General features: G+C 32.9%; 2 protein-coding genes across 3 annotated transcripts in view; one reads left to right on the forward strand and one right to left on the reverse strand.

The window, feature by feature from the left end:
• LOC123707765 (synapsin) overlaps positions 1-26276 on the forward strand; it is an 85314-nt gene that overhangs the window by 3027 nt on the left and 56011 nt on the right. The window contains exons 2-8 of the mRNA XM_045658104.1: positions 4257-4383; positions 5974-6086; positions 7775-8002; positions 9551-9711; positions 11910-11995; positions 12438-12564; positions 13663-13767. Coding sequence (XP_045514060.1) covers positions 4257-4383; positions 5974-6086; positions 7775-8002; positions 9551-9711; positions 11910-11995; positions 12438-12564; positions 13663-13767 — 947 coding nt within the window. The remainder of the gene's footprint in view (positions 1-4256; positions 4384-5973; positions 6087-7774; positions 8003-9550; positions 9712-11909; positions 11996-12437; positions 12565-13662; positions 13768-26276) is intronic.
• Positions 14006-26276, reverse strand: part of LOC123707358 (tissue inhibitor of metalloproteinase) — a 44607-nt gene continuing 32336 nt past the window's right edge. Inside the window, exons 1-7 of one of the 2 annotated variants that reach the window (XM_045657359.1) lie at positions 24776-24795; positions 20650-20776; positions 20359-20441; positions 20077-20185; positions 19455-19576; positions 17346-17464; positions 14006-14618 (exon numbers count right to left, since the gene is read on the reverse strand). In XM_045657359.1, coding sequence (XP_045513315.1) covers positions 14555-14618; positions 17346-17464; positions 19455-19576; positions 20077-20185; positions 20359-20441; positions 20650-20761 — 609 coding nt within the window. In that variant the 5' untranslated portion in view covers positions 20762-20776; positions 24776-24795 and the 3' untranslated portion in view covers positions 14006-14554. Of the gene's footprint in view, positions 14619-17345; positions 17465-19454; positions 19577-20076; positions 20186-20358; positions 20442-20649; positions 20777-24775; positions 24796-26276 lie in introns of those variants that run through there. The other variant, XM_045657358.1, reaches the window with a different exon arrangement.

Here is a 26276-nt window from a genome sequence, read left to right on the forward strand (position 1 = left end):
ATTTTTAACAGAAGAAAGTGTCCAATAACACTTCTTACAGTCTCTGTTAAAGGGAAGACACTTTAATGATACTCCTTAATTTATTCCAATATTTTTGTTTAATTCGCATGCATTATATTATCCTAATATTTAAAAAAAATATTTTTTTTACAAATAAAGGATTTTAGTAAATAAAGTAATATTTTTATTTTACCCACAACTGTGTTCTTCTGGAATTTAAAGCGTAGATTCACATTTATAATATAAGCAAATCAGATATAATGTAAACTGTAATTTACTAATAGAGGCTAAGACTAAATAATAATAAACGAATTATAAGTTTCTATATCGACTAACATTCATTCTGCATGCACTCTTTCGTCAATATCTCAAAAAAATATCTGATATCCTAATGTTAACTGATAGACACCCACACTGGTAGAGGACTCGCAAGTGCGTTGCCGGCCTTTTTGAATTGGTACGATCTTTTCTTATAGGAGCCTAGGTCAAATTGGTTCGGAAATACGATTAGTGGCGCCCGGCATGAATGATGAAATGAAATAAAAAACGACTATTAAATAAAGCCTTTTCCTTTAAATAATTAAAAAGACAACAAATAATTGTTATCTTCCGACATGAAAAAGATTCGTAGTTCGAGTAAAATCTTTTAATGAAATATAAGCAAAAACACGGAAAACGAATAGCAAAATGTAACACGCAAACATTGCATTAATCTCACCTAAGGATATGTTAATTCTAACCGCAACGCTGTTGTATGAAGATTATAAATTTGTTTTAATATCACGAAACCAGAAGATTAATGAACACTACTTTTGTTACTATTCATTAAAATATGTACAAACATTCGTGAAAGGCATCAAATTGGTCTACATTTAGAGCAAAAGCCAATTTCTTAATTAAAAGTTAAAAAAATATTTATTAAACAGATCAAATAATAGTCATCTTACAGAGTGTATCAATCTTATTCACAATATTCCATTTATTTTACGTATAGGCTGTAAGAGCCGTAACATCGTTAATGAACTCAGTTAAATCTCTATACTTTATATATTATATGCAATCAATTTCGATTGAACAATTCAAATGCAGAAACAATACTAAGTTAACTAACTAATAAAATAAAAGCAAGGCAGTAAAATCAATATTTTCCATTTTGCGACAGCTGAATTGAATACATATAAACACAATCAGTGCGATTGTTAACTGTTTTTCTCATAAGACCGATCCTCTTGTCGTTTATTTGGCACGACTCCAACTACTTTCCAAGTCGCTTAGAACCCCTGAATATTTGATTTTTATGTCAACTCATAGTTGCTATTATTTATAGGTATAAGTTTATCGTCGCCGGCGACGTTGGTATGAAATGAATAAACGTAGTTAAAAGCTCGCTGCATTTCTTTACGTTATTTTGTGTCTACAGTGTGATCCCAACACGCTTTGGTAACACGTCACCGTAGTATAAACCTCTCAAAACTATAAATATATGTACCTAATTAAAATAATAAAAAGTAACTTTGTATTAGTACTTTTTGTGTTTATTTATTTTCAAAAACAGGCAAATCACAAGTCTTAGTTCATAAAAGTTATGAAAATTGGAATTTGTTTAGGTTTTTATTTTTGAAGTTATTAATGTTTTAACTACTAGTTGAATTGACGCGTATTCGTCAAAGAAGGCGAGACGCGGTAGACAAAACTTTGTACTCGACGCATACGAGATGCTGTAGATCAATCTCGTTCGAACGAAAAGTACAATCGTTTCGTCTAACATTGTCACATCCGAGTGCTCTTCTTAAACGAATATCTGTGTACATATTTAGTTTTCAGGAATCAGTAATAATTAAAGCTTTTAAGTCGAGCGTTACCGCAAAAACGGTTTATAATTACGATAAGGTTATAAGGCGATGTGATATTTTTTTGTTAAATATCCTGACAATTTATGACCTGAATAATGAGGTACCTTCTTCACTTTTGTCACATTAAACTGTAAAAGCCGTCGTGCTAACGGTCGTGTATTATAATAAATTTATTTTTTATTATAAAATCTATTAAAACTTGTAGAATGTTATAAATTTAAAATCTTAAAGGGTTTATGCTCCTATTCTCTGTTACATATTCACGGCCATTGTTCATGGAGTCAATGGACCGAAGCTGTAACCGGGCTGTGAACTGCTTAGGGCGGGAAATTCGATAGTCGAATTGGCAAACTGCCCGCCCCGAATAACATCGTACTAAACCTCGATATTACTTTAACGTTGTAACTGATTTTATACCCGTAATTCTAACATTTATTTTATTAAATTACGCAGAAAACACAATTGCGTGAATGGTTTTAATTCCTGGAAAGTTTGGGGTCGATTCCCAAGGAAAATAAATAGCGTTCAGGGATGTGGGATCGAGAAACATCTTTTTTAGTCTGGGTAACATAATTTCTTGATCTAGACTAAATAGCGTAAGCGTCACATAGTCTAGATTATTTATGTGAAAATAAATTTAGCCGGAGTCGTCGGGACATGGAACCCTTTTTAAGTGGAAAAAGCCCCAATTATTGTTATTTATGGCCCTGTAAAAGTGTGTACTTTGTGCGAGATCCACTAGACGATGTTTATGGCTTTGACTGTGTTGTATGGCTTTGTATTTATGTGAATTTTCGAAACGGGGTTCTGACGCCCACGTCTTCTTCTACATGTAATTAAGATAAAAAGTACTAATGACTTTGATAATAATATTTTTTCCTGAAAAAATTCTGTTTTACTTTTTTAAATTCGTCATATATATTATTATGTTTTGCCAATTGAATTTTCTAAATTGTTATATACACGGGAATATTTGTAGTTGTTTCTTGCTAAAACGATTAATATTTAAGTTTCATGAGACGGAGAGAACTTTATATAGTTCTAGAACTAGAAATCATCACTTATTATATATCATTATAAAAAAATCGCAATCCAATTTAGATTTTTATTATTATATATTATAATTATTTTTAAGTAGATGTGCCTACCTAAGGGAAACCATTGTTCATCGGTGACTGACCTCTAAGTTATTAGAGCTCGCCACTAAGCTACAGAGACGAATACAAAAGTTTAAAATGAGACATGAACAAGATAATTAAGCTGAAATGAGGCTTTAAGTCTTTGCATTTGTCTCTTAACTCCGATTACGAGGTAAACGGGGAGCGAAAAATTTAAAATTACACCCATTTATCACAGTCAAAGAATATTTTTAATACGATCTCTAACGGTTAGGTTAGGTTAGGTTAGGTTAGTAGTTTTACAAGTATTAGATTAGACTATTTAATTTAAAACAGGTTAAAGATATGTAGTTTTATAGGACTTTTTAAAATCTCCGATAACTATCTCGTGTAATGTATGATTTTTAAAAACTCCCTTTAAACTGTTCTACTAAATTAGCCATTAAATGTTTTAATTTTATATTGAGACCACGTTTTACGTTGAGGCGTGAAGGTTAAATTAAGTTTACTTCAATAATATTATCCACAGGAAACCACCTCGTCGCAACGTGTCCGTGTAACTTGACAGCGTATTCCGCTCGACGATCAGCTTGCAAGACAACTTGCGAGTGAATTTACCGAGGTATGTATTAACTGTATTGTTGTATGTTTTAATAGGAACACGTTTAATTGTTTTTCGTAATCGTATTCAGGGCTCAAACCCGATGTCTGCGTATGCAGTATCCTCTGTACCGTAGTAGACTTAAGGCAGTAAAATTTCTGTATTTGGATATTTATAACCAGGATTTTAAGCGAACTAGATACTGCAGTGAGTGCACAAAAGCATTTTGAACCAGACTGTGAGCTAGATATACTAGTGAAGGAATGTTGCTAACTTTATGTAGTAATTAAAATTATTTTACGTTATTCTTTTCTTATTGTCAATAGTATTTACTGTTTATACAAATATTTCTGTTTTTTGTAATTAAATCAAATTTTATTTTATACAATGGAACTGGTAAGTTTCCTAAGCTTCAATTTTCTTTACTTGAAGAGTCTGATATACCTTTGTATGGATGGATGGAGAACATTTTACAATATTGACGTAACAGAGATTCATATCTACAACTATTTGCAATCTATTTGCAATCATATTTACAACTATTTTGACTATATTTGTATAACATTTTCGTTCAAGTTCGTTCGGAGCGTATTTTAAATGTTCAATACAAAAGTGTATCGTAACGTGTCTATTGCGAGAGCTTTTCAATTTGCCATATTATTCGTAATAACATAACATTTGTAGCTGCGGTCAAGATAGATCGTTCGGGGTGCCCTGGCATTTGTGGCCCGCAGGCCGCGACCACTTCAACCCTGTCGTTCTCAAGCTTCCGGAATTCCTTCACCACCAATGTCAATTACCTGAAACGAAGGTAAGCTTGTGTCATTAACGTTCACAATTACTCGTAGTACAGCTATTTCAAAGACTAATAAGAGATTTATAATCTCTGTTGATATAGATTATATAGAAATTAAAATTGTCTATAGATTGTAATTGTTTTATGGTTCAGATTCTTTTAAACGTTTTGAATGATTGGTCAGTTAATAATTTTGTTTATTCTTTTTAAAACTTCAATGTCAACTCGTATTATCTGGGTTTACCTTAAAATGTTTTGTCCATTTATGTTATTTGACATAAAATAATTGTGTCTTTTAAATTTAAACGATATTTATCAATCATCTATTCGTCGAGGCTGTGTGTTAATTAAAAGGATTTAAAAGTGCTCTTAATTATGTAAACTCATTAAATACCTACTCAATCGGATCGTTATTGTTTTTATAAAACTTGCATTATGTCATCTCATTCATCTGACATTGCATTGCCATATGAGTGAGAAGTTAGTTATGTAACTCTACACTGCTCAAAATCGCACTTACCTACCCTTCCTGCCTACATCATAAGCAAAAGCTGGTTCAAAAAAGTTGTAACTATCAGAACAGCGTTTTAATGATATATGACATATTAGTTACAGCTTTTTAGGCATTGCTGCTTGACCATACTGCTCCCTTATATCTGATACATACGACTCACTACATTAATCACACATTAATATAATTCATAAATAAACCTCTTCAAAACTGAACCAGTCTTATTCAAATGTTTTCACTATACCTTTTTATCGCGAACCCTGCTTGACGGGCTGAGGAAGTGTCCTTTAGCAATCCGTCGTGTAGTAAGTAAGAAAGTAAGAATATTAAGAAGTAAGAATCGTATGTTATCAGATACATCCCTCTACATCCCATGCTGGGTCACACCGTGTAGCACTCATAGCCCTAATAAAATAAAAAAATAATAATGTCTACCATCGTCATTGCATGGCAATGTGCTTCCTCCCTCGTTGTTGTAAATCTGTATTGCTTTGATATTTACGCTCAATGGGACAAGCGCTAATTCGAAATTTAAAATAAGCTTCCCATTCATTTAGGATAAATAATAATAGATTTCAAGCTATCAAAGCAAGCAATATTTCATAACCACTATCACTAGAATATAGTAAATCAATATAAGAATTATTTTACATTCCATTATAAGTGGATTTTAATTCCAATTAAATCATATAGAATTTGTTTACTATGTATATCAATATTAAAAAAAAGTTCTAAATTTACATTCACTACTTTTCAAATCAAGAGCGTAGAGCGGACGAGCTGCGCCTCTCTTTTTAATCTCCAAATTTTGGTTTAAAATGTCGAATTACTCTGCGATTATAACCGTTACTGCAATGGATCTCTAATCGAGATGACAGAATTCGATACAGATTTCCGATAATAATTACGTAACTTGCCCCTTGTTAATGCATTGCGTTGCTTTGCCTTAAAGCTTGGTGGATATCTTTGGTAGGGTGTTTAGGGACTTAAGAGTAGAGTGCTAGGTACCAATGAGTGGCTACATAGTGTGTGTCGGTTTCCTTCCCGTCTGCCGTGTGCGGTGATGCGCGTAGTTCAGCGGACGCGTTGCGCAGATTCAGCTCCGGTGACCTTCAGTCGGAGTGTGATGAAGGGGAGGTCGATCCCTACACCGGCCGCCCGGCCACCACCAGCCAGCCCAAGCCGCAGCAAAGGCCAGTCTCCCAGGGTAAGATTATGTAACTATATTTTATATTATTCACTACGACCTTCCGCCCATAGTTTAAAAAATATAGCCCATGTCCATTTGTTTTAGTAACTATAAGTTACAGAAACAAATTATATTTGCCATTTAAATATCTAAAATTAGTTCTCAATTCGTATAATTATTCAACATATTCGAGAAGTATGTTAATGAATAAGTAAAGTTGAAAACTTATTCATAATATGACGATTCTACTAAAAATATAAGCTTTTTTCATTTTGTTTATTCAGTGTGAATAGCTTGCTTAAAAAACGTTTCTTTTGTCAAAACATAGTACATGTAGCGTTGATAAAAAAATATCAAATTATATTATATTTCCGCGTACTCTTAATAAAATTATGGAACTTTTACGAAAGTTACCAAATAAATGGGGGTTTGGGAATTTTTTGGAAGTTTATAAGTTCTGTTAAGTTATCCCTAGTGTAAATATAATGTGAATTTTGTACTAATAAAGTTGTATTAAATAAAAAGTTTTTTAGTAGGGTAAAAGCTATCATGTTTTTGTGTTAAAATAACAGGTCAAGTGTTTGCACTTCGCAGCGCTAAGGAGGTGGCTACTTGGGTTTTTCTCATAAAAGTACTTGGAAAGGATGTATAATTAAAAGCATGTTTTCAAACTTCATGAAAAATAACATGTTTTTGTTTCATATATATAATTTAAACGCTTTTACTGACATTCGGGATACGACCTCCAATTGTATAAAGAAAGAGTCCTTCCTCAAAAGCCGCACCTACTAAAATGGATGGCAATGTTCTGCGATGACCCTTTTTAAGCGTTGCGTAGGCTAAATTATTTACGATCTTTTCAACAATAATCTTTATATTTCAGTAAATTTATATAAAACCATAGTGAGATACTTAAAACTTCACTCACTTAATTCACCCAAAAACTCTGTTCGTTAGTTTTGGATTTTATTTGGAATATGTCATGTTATTCATCGTAAGCTGTAATTCCTTGTGTTTAATTTCTGACTCTTCTTGGATGCGTCTGGACGACTGATTTAAAAGTCTACATTTTACTTTACTTATATTATAGTGGTTGCCTGAAAGAGAACGCTCAAAAACGAAAAGGTCCTTTAGTTATGTTCAATGTAACGAAGTGGTAATAAATACAATTAATGTTGTTTCATACTCCGATCGAAATTTTTGTTAAAACGTCTTTAATTAGTTTTTAGAAAAAAACGTGTAAATATTTCTATATAATTTTCATTAGCTTGAGTGTTATTTATTTATAACAACCATTTCATTCAGGGATTGTTAGATTCCTCTTAACTTTGTCAATGAATAGAAACATTAAAAAAATGTGTGTCGCACTAACTTGGTCTTGGCCTCACTGGGTATCTGTTTCGGGGCCATATGTTTTTGTCTTATAGGCAAATAGGAGATTAGCCTTCTGTGCCTGATACACGCCGTTCACTAATGGGTTAAAGCTTTGGCGGTTTCCTCTCAATCTGATCTTTCACGTTACGAGTGACTTTTAGCATAGAGAGAAAAGTCCATTGCTGTGATTGTATGTCCTCTAGCATTAAAAAAACATTACGTAATTTAAATTTAATTTTTAAACTATATATATAGGATATCTTTGTAGCGATACTCTTTTATTAAGGTTTAATTGTAACTTTTATCTTATGCCTAATTTCATTTGATAACAGCGACAGGTGGTAGCCTCGGGAGTGGTTCAGCACCGCCAGCGGCAGCAACGACTGCCCCAGCAACAGCTACTGCGGTTACTGCTGGGTCAGGAGACCTGTCATTGAATCTCCGAGGAGGGTCTAGAGGAACATCAGCTCCCTCGTCACCAGCGAAATCGAGGGAATCTCTCTTACAACGCGTACAATCTTTAACTGGCGCGGCGAGGGATCAAGGCGCCAATTTATTGGGTAAGCTATGTATTGTAGATAAAAATTTTGCTATAAGATCTTTTACGACTTGCAGTACGTTAAAATGTCAGCCCAGTGCCGTACATACATATATTGTTCAATGAAGGGTATATTTTTCAATTTTTTGTATATATAGAATTAGTGTATTTTATCAACTATACCCAACCAGGCTCCAGAAGATATACCACTCCTTATCTAGAAATTGTATTCGTTTTTACAACAAACTCCCAAACAAAATTAAAGAATTATCACTAAATAAATTCAAAGCCCTCGTTAAACGTAAATCAATAGATTTTTATTTATAAATTTTACGAATATTTAAATGTTCCTAATCCTTGGGATTGATTTGCAGTTCAAACAATTTGTATGACTCAAAACGTAGCGATTAAAAAGAGTAGCGGAAAGTTTCTTGCTAGTTCTTCTTGCCCGTCAATTTAACGTTTTTTTCTGAGTTTAAGGTCTACTTGTTTATCTATATGAATAAAGTGATTTTGAGATTATGCTGTCATTTAATTTAAATAACTGAAATAATTCCGATTTCAAGAAACGTTCCAAGTCTAACTTTTAATTATCATATTAGAATTTGATAAGCGCTTCGCTCGTTAAGAAGACACAAGAAATATCTTTTTAACGTATAATAAATCACTTTTAGAATTATTAAAATAAAGAGACAAATCTAAATTTCATAATGAAGGCAATCCTAATGTAGGTTTACTCTGAGGGCTAATGGATTTGGTAGCATTTTGAACATCTAATTTTAAGCATCATTACGGCGCTAAGAGAAATGAGATTTTTGCCAGAATAAACAAGTACAAAAAGGATTTCCATGTCCTTTGATTAGCATAAATCTAAATCTGTCTGTCCTTTGCCCGGTTGGAATAAAAAGGACCGCATAGTTTACGTGGGTTTAATTTAAGCTTTGGTCATAAATGCTTACTTCGTATAAAGTTTTCACTATTTTTCATTATTTTTTGCTGTTATTTTTATGAAATTTCTGTAGACGAGGGAGTGAAACGCTCTTCAGTTCCTGACAGATCTTCATTTGTCCATCATCACTGTAATAATATGCTTTATGCCAGATAAAACAATACTTTGTTATCGTAGGTGAGTCCTAAGAAACACAGGAACGTTAAATATATTATTTTGAAGAGGAAAACTTTTTAAATTCTTTTTAATTATTGGGTATTCAATAAACTTTAAAAGATATAACCTTTTCTATATAATCCGTTAGTATAACACCGTCTCTAGGGTTGATATTAACGATTCTTTATCGTAACAAAATTCAATTACTACTTCAATATAAAGAGTCCTCTTGTGAGTTGTGTGCTGTGAAATTGCGGGCTACTCGATTGTGAGGAATTGCATGGATCTGGTTAGCGCTGCGCCTTCTTAAGTTATTTTCAGACATGTATATCCTTTCCTTAAGATACTTTCATAAGTTTATGATTGTCCTTGTAACATGTGATGTTTGAGCAAAAGTTACAAAAAATAGGACGGACAGCGTCTTAATTTTTTCCTGGATTTTATAAAAAATTACGTAATCCTTAGGGAGTGTGACATCTGTGGCGTCCGTCGGTCGCGGGTACAATCGGGACCGCTGCGTCACTTTGCTAGTTGTGGACGATCAGAACACTGACTGGTCGAAATATTTCCGCAATCGACGACTACCGGGAGAATGGGACATTCGTGTGGAACAAGCTGAGTTTAGAGTAAGTATTTCTCTAAAATATAGCGAACATATCATAAACACCATTTCATGTACGTTAATGTTTATATAGGAATTAAATAATATTAATTACGATTAACCGAATAAGTGAAAGTATATTTAAGTTTTTTTTTTGAGATCTAGATTTTTCGTTTAAACGCAATGAATGAACTAAACAAAGATAGCTGTGCTAGTATTCGCTGTTACCGTAGTGACATCAATGACTAAATGGATTATTTGAAACTCACTATAATTACGTAAATATTTCAAGTCTATGGTCGCGTAATAAAATACGTCATAGTCTTTGATACGTAATATCGATTAAAATAGAGTAGTCTGGAATCAATAAATGCCTTTTATGTTACTATATTTATGTATAAAACAAAACTAGTGTTATGCATTACCACGACACTGAAATAGAGAATTAAGGAGAATTTCGGTGTATCACATCTTACTCCTTGAAAAAGCAAAGCAAAGCGTTGTTACATGTTATATATTTAGCGCTATAATATATAAATTATATATTAGGTCCTTACATATGAAATTGGCGTTTTGTATGGGAGGAACAAAAAGTCGAATATTTTTACATATAATATATTTAATTAATCAAAGTATGAACCATTGTTTTCTATGCACTTTTGCCATCTCATAGGTAGTTCATTGATCCCTTTACAAATAACCAGTCGGACGGGAATCACTAAAATCTGTGAAGGCGATTTGGACAGAGTTAAATTTTTTCCCTTGCAAGAAGTTGTCCAAATTTCCAAAGAAATGGTAATCTGTTGGAGCAAGGTCCGGGGAGTACGGAGGATGTCTTAGACAGAGAAGCTCTTCTAATTTGGTAGCCGTCTGTTTTGCAGTGTGTGGTCTAGCGTTATCGTGAAGTAGCAGTGGCGTGAAGCGATTGACCAGCCTAGGTTGTTTAGCCGCTAGCTTTTCCATCATGGTCATGCAATTGCTGACAATAGACATCAGCCGTAATAGTCTGGCCAGATTTGAGAAAACTGCAATGAACAATACCGGCACTAGTCCACCAAACGCTTACAAGTAACTTTTTTGGGGTTAATTTTCGCTTGGGGCAGGATTTGGCTGGCTGGCCAGATCCAACTATTGCGCTGAGCGCTTCCGATTATCGTAAAGAATCCATTTTTCATCACAGGTAATGATTCGGTTTAAAATACCTTAATTATTGTGCCGGTTCAGTAATGTAAAGTAGCGCGCGTTTGCCGGTTTGCTTCAGTCAATTCGTGAGGTACCCACCTTTCAAGCTTTTTAATCTTCCCAATTTGCTTCAAGTGAATTAAAACAGTTTTATCACTAACACCGCAGCCTGCAGCTAACTCGGACGTGGTTTGCGATGGATCCGCTTCCACAATAGCCCTCAATACTTCATTATCAACTTGGGTCTCAGGCCGTCCACGGGGCTTGTTCTGCAGGTCAAAATTTCTAGAACTTTCGAAAACCAAAAACGAACTGTGTTTTCTTTTGCAACATGACCGCCATACACATCATTCACCCTTCGAGTCGTTTTCGCAGCACTAATGCCACGGCGGAACTCGTACTCGTAAATAATGCGATACTTTAAGTTTTCCATTTTGTAAAATGAGTGACGCAAACAGAAAAAAACAGAAGAAAAAAAACAAATGAATGACGGTCATCGAAGCACAAATACATGAGTAAATAGCTGTACAAATTTGAATTTGGAATTCCTTACCAAAGAGGAGAACATCGTGATTAAAGTGGCCAGTACGAAATACGCCAATTTCATATGTAAGGACCTAATATTTATTCAATTGTTATTTGTACTGTTTCAGTCTTAACCTTAGTTGCATTACTTTAACTAAATATCAAGTTTAAATTAAGTTGTCATGCTTCGAAATTCTTCATAATACTTCATCTTAAAATATTCCGTTCGGTTCGTCACCCCTCATGAAAATTAACTCAATTTAAGCGTCGCCGAGTTTTAATCAAATTTCATGTTTTTACAGACTAATTTTGGAAGGAAAAGGTATACTCATTGTTGCCTTTACTTGCAAATTAGCTTTTTTAAGTAACCAAAGAATGTTAGTTTAGGTTTTATTATACTAAGCGTAAGCCGCTGACCGAATAATATATAAGATTGCTGATTGTAATGGAAGGCGAGACAGTATTGACCTAACGGCAATCTTTGTTTATTATTTTCTAAAATTATTCTTTGTCCAGGAACTGACAGTGACGGCGAATTCAGATGGCGCCAATGTGTCTATGGCGGTATACCGTGGCGGCACCAAAGTTACTCGATGTTTCAAGTATGTTTTTTCAGTTACTTCAATATTTTTGACATAGATAATATTCATTCGATATTTTTACATATTAAATGAACGCTATAACCTTAAAAGCTACCGAACGAATTTTTCTACAGACTCTAGTCTTACTTCCTGATGAAGCTTCAAGTGAATAATTGGGGAGGAATAAAATATCTAAAGTTGAAGAGGTCGCAAAAGTCTTGCCAAAGCTCAAAAGCTCTCTCAAATAAACACAATCTCATACGTTGCCTCAATTATAAACCAACGAATTGTACACTCTGGCAGCTATTAGTTTTATACAGGCGTTTAATACGCACGAATCAGAATAGGTTCGATTCTTGGCAAAACAATAATTATGTAGTGCCTATATGTGCCTGCCCAGTTCCCATACGACGTTGACATGACATATAATAATATATAACGTATGTAAATCAAAATTAAATAGGCCAGATTTCGTGTTGGTGAGGCAAAATGTGCGCGATGCAGGCTCAGACCACCGCGCATTACTGCTGGGGCTAAAGTTTGGAGGCGTTCCGTCTATTAACAGCCTAAACTCAATTTACCACTTCCAGGTGAGATATTAGATTTAATGTGAGTTAGATTGATTACAAAGTAGAACTATTTTCGACCGTAGACATCGGCGACTTTGCATAAAACTTATAAAGCAATGCTTATGCAAGAATATTAAAAATACTTTTAAACTCCTTAAATCTTTACGTAAAATTGTTAATCTGATTTTAACACAAGATCGAGAGGCCATAAATAGAACATTGTGGAATGCCTTTTGCCGACATAAAGTAGAACCATATTATAATTAAATAACTTGTGTGTGACAAAAACTAAGAATTACTAAAACGTCATTACAGAAAAAAGAAATGTGTGACATTATTAATAACAACAGAAATTGTTGTCAGCAGCAGACTAGGATAATGTTCACTTCGTAGTCAACATTTAATATACGATGAGAAATTAATCACTTCGTTCCTTGGGGATGCCTTAAATGTCACTTCTACTGCGGCAAAGTTATAGTTATGCAAATAACGTAGAGCAAAATTGTTATTTCAACCGCAATTTAATACTCCTGATAAATGAAGCTATGCATTCACGTAAATGCAAGCCTTTTTGTAACACTTTATTATTTTTACCAGTGAGTTACCCCTGGTCTTGGTCTCTCTTTTCTTGATAAATTTTATTGTAGCATACAAGCTTTATGTCCTTAACGTTGTTTTTAATAAGATTGGTTGATTGGTTTCGTTACGACACGTAATTTGTATGAAACAAAAGAAATTAAATTTATAACTTCATGGCCTGGGTTCCTCAGTAGGAAAACCTCATTTGATGAGCAAAGTACTTCCACCCTACAAAATCAATAATAATTCAGTAATAATTTTTATTATAACAATTTCACAGATTATTTAATTACAGGTTTCATACCAAAAACTTCTTTCCTTATTCCTGTTTATACTACTATAATTTAGGAGGAATCTTACTTAATATAACAGGAAAATACTAGAAAAAAAATAACAGAATCAGAATAGAATTACGGAATTTTATTCGTTAAAATAAATGTTCTAATATTAATTATAACGGAAATGTTTCTGGTGTGACCTTTAAAGCAATGATCAAGTTTGACAAAGTTTTATCAGCACTAAAGATTTAATTGGTTTCAGGACCGACCCTGGGTATTCGGACATCTTCTTCAATTACAGCGACGTTTGGGGCGTGAGAACTTCCCACTTATTGAACAAACGTACTACCACAACCACACTGATATGGTAAGTCCTAGTATAAGTTTCGTACCACGTACCATTTATATACTCATCTACTCCATTTTTATAGTAGCTATTATTAATATTAGATAGTAATTATGTATTAATAGGGCAACCTTCTTAAACACTAATACCAAAAATACTATTATCTTCGTCGTAGCTTATTAACTGCCGTTGCGATAATTAGCAAATTACCAAAAGTCATTTAGGTTAAATAATCCAACAGGCGTTAAAAAATAGGCACTTCGCTTAACTCTTTATTCTTAAACCTATTTGTTAATTTACAATACTTTCACTTAATCATAGTTAACTTAAAATAAATAATACACAATGTCCGTTAAAGACAAAACAACTAGAAGGCTATAACAATTGGTACTTTCAGTAAAAAAAAACACCATTAAATCATAGCCCGTGCTGCCTACGCCAATATACAAGCAAAAATAATTTAGAAAATTTGAGACAAAACTGAAGTTAAAGCTTCTACATTAGTAACTCAACGGTAACGGATCAGGAGTTTAAGAAAAATGGTCACCTGCGACCCAAATATGTATGGCCAATCATGAGCGACGCGAACGGAGTTAAGATATTAAGGAATATAATTGTTGGTACAAGCATGAAGCACAGTAATGATGTTATTTCCCATCTAAAGAAACAAGAGTTTGAATCTTTGACGGCTGCCATAGCGTCGATCTTTTTAAATATATTATATCATTACAATTTGTATTGTTACCTAGCCATAGGGTACAAAATGACCATTCCTCCTTTTAATTATTTTAGTAATTCGTTTCGGGACTCAAGTCATAGTGCTGTTATTGTTGTAATATTGCTTCTGTAGACACCTGGTTAGGGCTGGGGCTCTGAAATAAAATGTTTTTTTATTAATATATTTTATTACGGTTGCTTTCAAATAATAGAAGAAATTGAAATCCTATACCTTAGTGAAAATGTTTATTAAAATATAGATATATTTATAGTGAAGTAAGAAATAAAATTTAAATTAAAAAATTTTTTTAATTATTATTACTATTTAGGTTAAGGAAGTTGTAAATACTGTATATTTGTGAGTTGGAATTTAAAATAATAATATATAATGAGTTGATAAACCACATCGCACAATAATGTATATAGGCTCACGGTAATACATGATGTCAATTAGTATTTTAATGAATACATACGTATGGTACCTTTCTTCTTTATAATGGAAATTCGTTAGAACCATTCTTAGACGGTTGCACATTATAATTATAGTATAAAGATAGATTGAACAATACAAACTAATAATTTATCAAAATTAAGTTCCAGATTTTAGACCTTATTAATAATATGTTTACTTATTTATTAATAATGCAATGGAGAAAATTCTTATTTATTTCTTATCTTCTTCATTTTTTCATATAAGTAACACAATGTACACTTATGAACGTCAAAGAAATAAATGTACATGAAATGCTTCTAATTTTGCATTTACTGCCAGTCAAATCAAGGGCGTAGAATGGAAGAGAAGAACTCGCAATAAACTCTCCGCCACTCTTTTTAATCGCCAAGTTTTTGTTTAACACAACGTTTGTAAGGAGCTGCAACCGTTACTCTTAGGGGCAAAAAACTAAAGACTTCTACGCATAAAATGCCAGGAATTACGATGGCATAGATAATCAATCAGTGTTACCATATCATAAAAAAACCTAACATGTCATGTCAGCACTATGTCTTAGTTTCACGTATAATTAATTATTTAAGGTCAGAGAACTCCGAAAATGATGATTTAATCAATCCGCATTACTCATTGTCAACACTAAAGCAAAAACTGCGTAGGAACATCTTATTTAGCTTAAGTACTATAGACGGATTTTATAGATTGACAGTAGTGTTTTTTTACTGGTGATAAATATATTAGTGGGCGTGGTCGTTAATCTATATAGAGCTTAATTTAATCTCTATTGAGAATTCATGTAGGATGAAAGTTACTTAACTTTTTAATCTAAGGCTTTAATTTGCAGAGCAGTTGCTTTGTAATGAGTACTTATCTAATAATAAAAAAAAACAAACGAGAGTAATACTAGCTTAGTGGTCAAGCGACGGATTCTCAACCACGGTTCCTCACTCAAAATAATTTAAGAAGCCTATTTTGTCACTCCCAATAGCAATAGTGATTGTGATTCCGATTTTAATGTTGAGTTTCTATATCTAGTGATCCAACGTCAGAATTGGATATAAAAACGTCAAGATCGCAATCGCTATGGCAATAAGAAGATTATACAGTTACCTACTATCGATGCAATTTGAGTTCAACCCATAAAAAATCTTGATTGAAAAAAAATAGGCGTGACGTGGATTATTATTATTTACAAAATCTGCACAAACGTGGTTTTTAATTAATTAAAATAATAATTGTTTTATGTTGTTTAAATAAATTTGAGTTGTTTATATATAGATGCTAACTTGCATTACGTATAAACACGTAACGTTAAGTAAGCATATTTGTAAGTACAAAGTCCAAGTCACCGTTTTCCGGATCTACAAAATATGCTCTAACATGCTTACAGTATATCTCTGTATTATTATTATAATCTATCGAACTATATTTTTTTTAATTCATAACACACAAATATAAAGTATTTAAAATAATTTTAACCTACATAGTAATAATAATAATTGAAACGGATAAATAGAAAACTAAAACAAATTTGAAGTCCCTGTTCCTTTAATACTTTTCCAAAGTATCTCCAAATCTAAGGACAATATTTACAGTCGATACTTCCATATGTTAAACCCAGATGATTTTAACATACTTCGTACAACGGAGTCTCGCCTATGAATAAACCTTTGGAGCCGCCGAAGTTCTCGGTTCATAACCTACTATGTTAAATTTACGAAACTATCACATTCATTCATTAAAACGCAAAACTCTTAGAATTATCCTTCTCGTAAACGCGTCCATTAGTGTTTATCGAGTTCAGACAGGAGTGTTAACAGAACTTTATTGTGATAAAAGATATTAGGTGAATATTTTGCTGAGTATGTGATGATTACTTGAACGTTACTGTTGTAAGTTATTTTGATCTATTGACTATATTTTAAACTGACAAAAACCTTCTAAATTCTCATAATCTATAATCAAATTTTGGTGGAGCGAGTTTACATTAATATTCCTAATTAGTTTATAATATCTTATCGTCTGGAATTGTTATCGTTCGACACTATCCTATTGGCTTTGAAAGGTTTTGTATTTGATAAACAAAATTATGAATTACGAATTTGTTAATGAAGTGAAAATACATTCAGTATCCTACAGTAGTTTGATAAACGAATATTTCCGTTAATAAATTAATTTTATCAAAGTAAATTTGTATAGATAAAACCTATTTCCCTTAAAATTCAATTGCATAGAAATATTTTACTCCGCCGTCAATTATTTGTCTAATGATTCCCTATTATCGAAAGCGTTTTACGCCTTTCGTGAGCTTTACACAACATCAAACGCGATCGTACTATCGATAGATCAATAGTTATTAATTAAGATATATATCATGTGAATTCTTCCTTTGCCTATGGAATCAGATAAACTAATATATGTAACGTCTTACCTAGTCCACCTGCACCGCCTGTCCCTATCGTGTAAGCAGATGCCATGTCGTTCGTAGCACTCGTCGTAGCCAGCCACACATGTGTTTGGAGACTTCGTACTGCGTCGGTTTATATGCACCTGGAATTTAATTTTACTGTTTACAAAATTGTTATAAGTAGTATCTATTTGAATTAGACGAGTGCTTTACATAGTTATCTACAGCTTTATACACTAATTTACTATATCTATAACTTGGTATTGGTTATTGTATTTTAAAGTTGTCTAATATTGTTTTTTTCGAACAATGGCGCCTCAAACTTTTAGGTCTAGGCTTCAAATTTCTGTATCTGATTCGTGATTATCGACGTTTTGGGCGCAAGCATGTCGGTACGAGCGAGTGTTACATAGTCACCGAGAAAATCCATTGGTGCATAGCCGGGTTCGAACCTACGACCTCAGGAATGACAGTCACACGGTGACACAACTAGGTCAACACTGATCAGTATCTTAAATTGCTCCTTGTTTAGTTTTTTTTACTCTAAACCCATTTGCTTTATCCAGGCACGGAGAAATAGTCCATTCTATTGTTTCTTGATTTAAACTGTATTTGGCCCAATAATTGTCATGAAATAAAGGTATTAAACGTCGAAACAAACTTAACAACATTACGGAAATACCCATTTTGCAAGTATCGCAATACTTGAACGACATATTATCGTACCAACGCCTGAATACAAATTCGAAGAGCAATTGTCATCAGTATGTCAATTGTCTTTTGTTAACATGGCTTTTACACACTAAGAAAACACTTTTTAAACGGATTGAAGCTATGTATTATTATTATAAACTTATAATTATTTACATAATTTTAAATTTGAACCGTGGTCACCGTGACCACGCACGCTGTAAAAGACGTCGGAAAATTTAAAATTTAAAATTATGTTTATAATAATACATAGCTTCAATCCGTTTAAAATGTTTTCTTAGTATGACAATTGTCAATTTCGAATTTGGAATGCACCAGATTTTAGTTCCGCGCTTTGGGAAGAAAGTTGTAAGTGATTGATTGAATTTGACATATTCGAATCGTTTCTTGGTGTGAATACGAGTATTGTATTATAATATTTTAATACATATATAGCAATGACTCATATGACTTTGTATTCTAGATTTACAAAGACTACATAATAAAATGCCTAAGTAAATTTAAGAACATTAAAATGTTAGCGGTGATGGTGGCTCTAATACTTTATATTCATAAATTCGAATTTAAACTAATTATCAACGTCATTAACCAGACATTGTACTTTGTCTATACAACTACAAAAATTAAATCAGAGGCGTACAAACTTTACGGTATGGGCATCAGATTTCTGTATCTGTTTTATGATCCGTCAATCTAATAGGCAAGTAGGTGATCAGCCTTCTGTGCCTGACACACGCCGTTAACTTTTTGTAACGAATTTTGCTTTCATCGTTCGAGCGAATGTTAAATGCACATATAGAAAGAAAGTCCTACGACCTCAGGGATGTGAGTCGCACGCTGAAGCCACTAAAGCCAAGCCAACACTGATTATACAAGTACAAGCCAAGAAATAAATAAAAAAGCTTTACTCTCAATGAAGGTTATTATTTTGCTCAGATTACGAACGTAATAAGAGGTATTAGGAGAGATTATCCGTCTTGTTCCTCGAAATTTGCAAGACTTGGATATTTTAATGCTTGTTTATGTACTTATAAATGTCTGTATATAAGATGTCCTGCTCCAAATCTGCTTAAAGACGAATATAGAGATTATGCATTATTTTCGTCTCCTACAGATATGCATTACCGAGTATATTAAATTACAAATTTAATATAATATGCAGACAGCAGTTTTCATTTTTAAAAAGTTTTAGTTTTTGTTGTTTAAAAAAAATGTAGGATAGATCGTCAATTTTTTTGTTTAGTAATAAGTTTTCATTATTTAAATTCATGTAAAATGTCTTATTTCACCGTTTAAACTAAAATTCTCACACGTATCTTCTGTTAACCACAGATTTAGCAAACCTTTTTACGGATGTCTCAATTAGACTAATTTAGTACTCTTACGGGCATTTTGTCGAAAAATATAAATAAAAGAAGTTACCTTGCACGTGCATCCCTGTCTATACAAAACACGGAAGCCTTTCCTCTGTCGGGGCGTCACCTCCCGCCATTTGTTGATGTAGCTACACAGCTGGACGTGTGCTTGCAGGTGCATCACGCGACCTGCATTATACAACATATTATCGTACCAACTACTGAATACAAATTCAAAGAGTATAAAAATAAATTGTGGCCAGAATGTAAATTGTCAATTTCAAATTTGGAATGCACCAGGTTTTAGTTCCGCGCTTTCAGAAGAAGTCATAAGCGTACAATTACATTTATCTCTTGCAAGTTATTTTTACAATTTTAATAACCGATTTAAGTGGTCGTAAGTATAATTTATTTATCTTAAGAACTTTAGCTGCTATAATCAAGGTAAAAGGCCATTAATGAGATACATGAGCCCAGTAGACTAAAATAAGAACTGCTGATGGCGATCTGCAATATTACGTTCCTCAGGTTAAAAAAATCATAATTTTCTAAAGAAAAATAAATTTCTTTAAACATTATTTACTAACACTTAAGTTTTAGGAATCATCTACAAAATTATGAGTACTTATTGACACCAGACCACCAGCGTTTCTTTCACATTTCACAATATAATGTAAATTGTGGTTTACCCGTAATGACATAGGTCTCTCGAGGCTGGAGGCTAACACCGCATAATGAATCCTGTGAAGGCGTCAAAATTCGGCCCGATTTTAAAGCTAAAGCCGCCTTTGGAGTTGCCTAAAAACAAATTTCAGTTATTATCTTAAGCTTCCATATTGTTTTGGATACAAATCTCGAATTAAAGTCTAAAAATTATAAAGGTAACCTTAATTTAGGAACTTCGTATGACTTTTCTTAATTTGGATACTATAGTCGAGAACAAGAAAAAGAACATAATAAGAAAAACATACCTTAAAAACGCTTCGGATTTTCACTTTGTAAGCGTCGTAGAAATCTTTGCCTCTAAACAGTCTTTGAACTCGTCCAACAATTACTGAAATATTAAGCACTCATTAAAAATTTAAATGATTTAACATAGGTTTTTTGTTATAATAATTCCGATATACAGTAGTTTCTGTCCTGCCTTCTCATCTGAATTTAAATATGTAGGCGATAGAAATTACAACCCAATTAACATAACTCACTACTCGGATATTGTATGTTTTTTTATTAGTGTTAAGAAATAAGTATATATTGCGTACCAAAGTCACTGTTACAAAAGTGTGTCTGTGGATGTTCAAGCGAGCACGAACAAGCGTCGCTGGTGCGCCAGCTCGCTGCCACCAGTGCTATCGTCAGCAGTCTAGTCAGCATGCTCTCTCCGATTATCTGGAATTAAAAAAATAAATAATAGTGGATAATTTTGAATCTCTGAAGTAATTGTTTTTTCTACGTTAAAAAAAATAATAATCACACAGTGACACATCACTAGCCAGGATTTTGAAGCGATATTTTTTTCTTATTCTATATTCTGTGGTTTAAGTTTCGCGCGAATTTCATTACATAACACATATCGTGAGAGCACGTTTTTGTCTATAGGCGGATTTACGTCCTGTAGCAACCAACAATTGTTTTTTTTATAGATGACGCGTACGACGTATAGTAATCTGTATTATTTATTATATTTCAGATATTATAAGAATTGTTATAATATTTTTTTAATGTTCACGAAAAAACCTTGAACCCATTTATAGAACTTTGCTTCGCAAATTATGTCAAGAGTCGAGATTAGTATATAATAAAAGAAAAAGTCTTCGAGGGCGCAATCAAGATATTGTATGAATATTGTGAATCCATTTAAATTTGACCTGAAAACGGCAAATAAAAATGATTTATATTCGTTCTTTATCACCAGATTTTGCGTAAGACGTAATAAAATTTAAATCTTATTTTTTATGGTAACACCTTGCGTGATTTTTACTATATGGCTTTATGGACGGGATAAAAATTTTATTAGACAAATACTGCGGCTCAATAAAGCTTAAAAATATTGCTATTTATATCGGATAGCCTTCGATTAATACGTTTAACTCAAACTTATTACTCAGGTAGAAGGTCGGTTCCTAATCCTGGTTTCTTTGTAAGAGTAAGCCTTAATTGCGTATACAGAAAAAATAACATGCCGGGACTTGAACCAACTGAGGGATGAGAACTGCACACATTGCTTCGTCACCTCCCCTTAAGCGTTCCTTATATGGTGAGCTGATAAGTTCGTAGGCTAACATAGAAAAGGCCTTTTTTCATTTGATAATTCCTTTTTTATTCGAGAGAGATACAACGAATATAGCGATCATACAATATTTTATAGTACGATTTGTTAAGCCTCAAAATTATTTGTTTTTTTACGACTGAGGCGCAAACTAGCTGCAGGGGTCTATGGCATAATGAACAGCGCTGTGGAACAACTCTGCTCCTCAGCATAATGCTGAGCCAAGGCCAATTACAACCACAGCACACACGCATTACACAATTAAACCTTTTTCTTAAAGAAAAAGTTTTATCTTTTTTTTAATATTATTTATTTATCTTTCTTTTTGATTATTGTTATTTTATGTGTTTCTGTGTGTGTGTTTTATTGGAAATAAATGAAATGAAAATGAAAATTGCCTTCAGTTTTGGCGATTACCTCTTCATCAGCAAATATGTATGCAGCATTATGATAATAACAAAATATAAAAAAAGTTAACCGTAATTTAGCCAACTTGTTAATTTAAAATTTGATAAACACAATTTTTCAATTTTAATATTGTAACTTGTTTTTGTGATGCTACATTGTTTCATTCAATAAAATTAGCACATTTAGCGCCAATGTTCGATTTCCGGAAATAATTAAAATTAAATACATCAGACATGTTATGTCCATGTTTGAACGGCATTTCACTTTTCAATGTCTAGCAAAACGTGCTGAACTTTATATTATTGTAACGTAAATCTTATTTTGCGATCTTTTATCGTTACAATCCATTGTCATTGTTGAATGGCAGCTTAAATCTGTATTGACTTAACAACGAAGAGTTAAAAATAACTTCGATTTATTTATATTTAAATAACGATGACTATATATATAATGTTACTGGATTACAAAAAATAAATCAATGGCGCTACAACCTTTTTAGGTCTAGGCCTCAGATTTTTGTATATATTTCATGATAATTTGTAAATTGAATAGGCAAGTAGGTGATCAGCCTTCTGTGCCTGACGCACCAACACTGCTCAATAATCAGCAATGATCACTTACGTTACTGGATTAGAACGAAGTTTTATTCTTATTAAATTAAGATCAACTTGAGACACGCTTGTAGCCTTAAATTCATTGAAAATAGAATAATCAAAAGTGTATTCAAATAAATTACGCAATACTGGTATTTTTTGTCTCATAGTGCCTCCTTATGACACGAAAGCTGTCATACAACGATGTTGTATTGATAAATCAATACTATAGGGATCTGTTTCACAATGTACGGATAAGTTCTACATTAGTTCCAATTAAGCTATTTATTACTTATTGCTAGGATAAACATTATTGATGCGTTTCACGACTGTCAGGTAGCGCTATTCGTCACATAAAGTCCATCATAAGTTAGGAGTCCGATCCGAAACGCGAAGTTTCTTATTCGGAACTTTTATCTTCCAAATAATTTATGTGTAGCTATTTGGTACTTTATCCATACATTGTGGAACAGACCCTTAACCTCGAAATTTAAATGCATGATAGCTGTATGATAATGAACAAATGTTATTTTCAAATGAAGCACATGATTAGTATTTAATCAGACATCTGTATGCATGCTTTATGCCCAAAATACATCAATGGGATTTTGAATTACAACTGGCTTTGAACCGATTACAATACAAACCCCTAATCACTAGCGCTTTGAAAAATAACTCAAACAAGTACAGATTGTTTTTGTAATGATGCCAATTTGAATTTCATTCGGCATAATTTATTAGCATTTGTGCAGGCTCGTTGTTAACAACGCGAATAAACATAAAGGGATATCTTTACTTGTGTTTTCATTTTGTACGATAGAGCTTGTACGGTAAGCCTTTGTTTTTTTTAGTCTTTATGGTCTCGTGACAAAAAATTCAGGTTTATAATAACAGCAAATCACGCCTTAGAAACAAGGTTTTTATTTCAGGGTCCTGATGTGCCCATAGTGGTTTATATATTATTATATTATATGTACAGTACACGTCAAAATATATTGGTCGAAGTCAAAACTAAATAGATAGATAGATAAAGTGAATCTTAGTAAACGAATAGAGTATATTTGAATGCTCAAGACAATAATTATTTACTGTGGATATTAACTTACACGCTTGTTCAATATTAATATCATTATCTATTAAATACAAAATACCTACGAAATAGTTTACCTAATTTACAAAATATGTACCTAAGAGACGAGACTCGCGACCTACTTTAGGTATGTACAAACAACGGCCTTGTTCTCGGTTGTTTTAAAATGACGTGTGCAGGTATTGTTTTGCCCTTAAGTTACGAGAGTTAATCAACTTAACAAAAGTGAAAAGATTTTTCGTATATTCAAATGGTTCGGTTGAAAGGGCTTTGTATGAAAAATGTTGCTTAAGACTTTCTGATGTATTTTTACTCAACTTTTGTAGTCATACTAATTTAAAATAAGATATAAAAAATTGTAGTACAATTACAATGTTTATAAAAGCGAAACTATATAGTACAGAAATTGTATATCGGTTTTTTCATATGGTGAAAAAAAAAACAGTGACTATACATATACAATAACAGACTAGATTTTTTAGAAAACCACTAAAGTACACTCGAACGTTTATAACCTTTATTCGAAATTAATAATATCTAGAAATTAAAAACGAAGACATACTTGTATTGATAATACAATATGTACTATGCGATGTTACGTGTGTACTTTCTCATAGTGTTGGTAATGGCCTGTCATTTCCAAACAATGTTAGAGCACAATAAAGGAAGCATTAGGGCCGGAATGTGTGGGAGTAGTAACCAGCGAAATGCATACACTATTAACAGATGTTGACGCAATTCAACTTTGGATAATAGATGTTAGCTTTTCTACACGAGTATAATTAAGACCACGTAAATTTAATTTTTTTCCTCCACGGTACATTAAATTAAGTTATAGATTGCATTAGTCAGATAATATTCCTACATATTACTATTTATATATACACACGCAAACAAGCAGTAATATGGTATAAAAGTACATATAATTTAAACGGTTCTAATTATATTTTTAGAGTTAGTAGAGGTACCTTGTTTAAATTGTACAATTAATGTTTATTTAAAGGAATGAAATACATAAAATAACTTACATGCCGTGGTTTCAATTTATAAGTATATTTTACAACACTGAATAAACATCCTTTTGCTACGGCGTCGGATCAGAAAATAGTTTTAAAAGGTCGTGGATACTGTATGCATTTTATGATTAACGTCATCGCATCACCGCAACAATGCCTCATTTGTCAGGGATCAACGAGGATCATGAGATTATTAGGCTTTGTTCATAATATTCAAGCGTGTAGCGTTTTCAAAATCGTGTGTTTTCGTTAGTCAATTGTTTAAGCTTAATTTTTTATCGAATTAGAGATGTTTTTTATCCTCCATAGAAGTTCACTCGAATCGAACAGTGGTGTAGTAAATTGTGCTTGGGCTTCTCAATCCTGAGGTCGTTCGGAGCACGGCTGTGCCCAAATGGAGCTTTATTTCTATGAACATAATTAACACTCGTGCGACAAAGAACATCGCGAAGACTTACTTCTAAAAATCCAAGTCAGGCACAGACGGCTGAACCGCTTCCCCAAAAGAAAAAAAAATCTCTAAACAGATCTAACGTGGTTACGTAAGTTCTTCTGGGCCTTAGAAGCTTAAGAAAAAGTATCAGAAGAAGCCCTTCGTAGAAGAGGTTAAACAGATACAGTTTTTTCTAAATTGATCTGCTCTTTTCTTGAAGAACTCTAATAAAAAAGACTCGTTTCTAAGGCTGTATACTCTTCCTATGTAGAGAAATGTCAAGCCTTCAGATTTGATTACACATATACTAAAATTATACCTGAATTTAAACATTGCTTATTTTTGACTTCATCATTGATAACGTTTTCCTTCGAGTTCTTTGAAGTCAGATAAAAAAAGACGGTACTGCGTCCTACGTACCTATGGTTACATTTAAAAATTATAATACTAATTTATTTTCTTCAAAATGTAACGCGTATATTCTGTGGTATACTCAATTGATCTGATAAAATGTATGCACTATCTTTTTATGCATACGAATTTAGAATTATTTCATAGATTTCAATAGATCTATCAGCTTTGATTCGATTTTCAAATATATCATCTAAGATTAACAAGTGCTAGCGATCACGCTGGCTGTCAATAAAACGACGTGCATTATTAATCTGGTCGTGACATATCAATTAAATTGCTAAGCATCAATCAATACAACGAGATTACGATAACATCTTATAATTATAAGTAACTGTTAATGTCAAACAACAATATAACTATGTAGTTGTTGTGAGGTCTCAAATGGTATGGAACGTAAAATATAAATTACTACTGCGATTTTTTTGATAAGTATTTCATATTAAGCCTTTAGGAAGTACTCGTACTCGACGCTTGTAGACCTCGCCTCTAAGATGGTCACGAAAAGTGTGTGGTAGTGTGTAGTAGTAGTAGTGTAGCAAGTAGGTGATCAGCCTTCTGTGCCTGACGCACGCCGTCGACGTTTTGGGTCTAAGACAAGTCGGTTTCCTCACGATGTTTTCCTTCATTATTCGAGCTAATGTTAAATGCGCACATAGAAAAAAAATC

Source organism: Pieris brassicae, chromosome 3 (genome assembly GCF_905147105.1).
Source record: "Pieris brassicae chromosome 3, ilPieBrab1.1, whole genome shotgun sequence".
Taxonomy (NCBI): Eukaryota; Metazoa; Arthropoda; class Insecta; order Lepidoptera; family Pieridae; genus Pieris; species Pieris brassicae.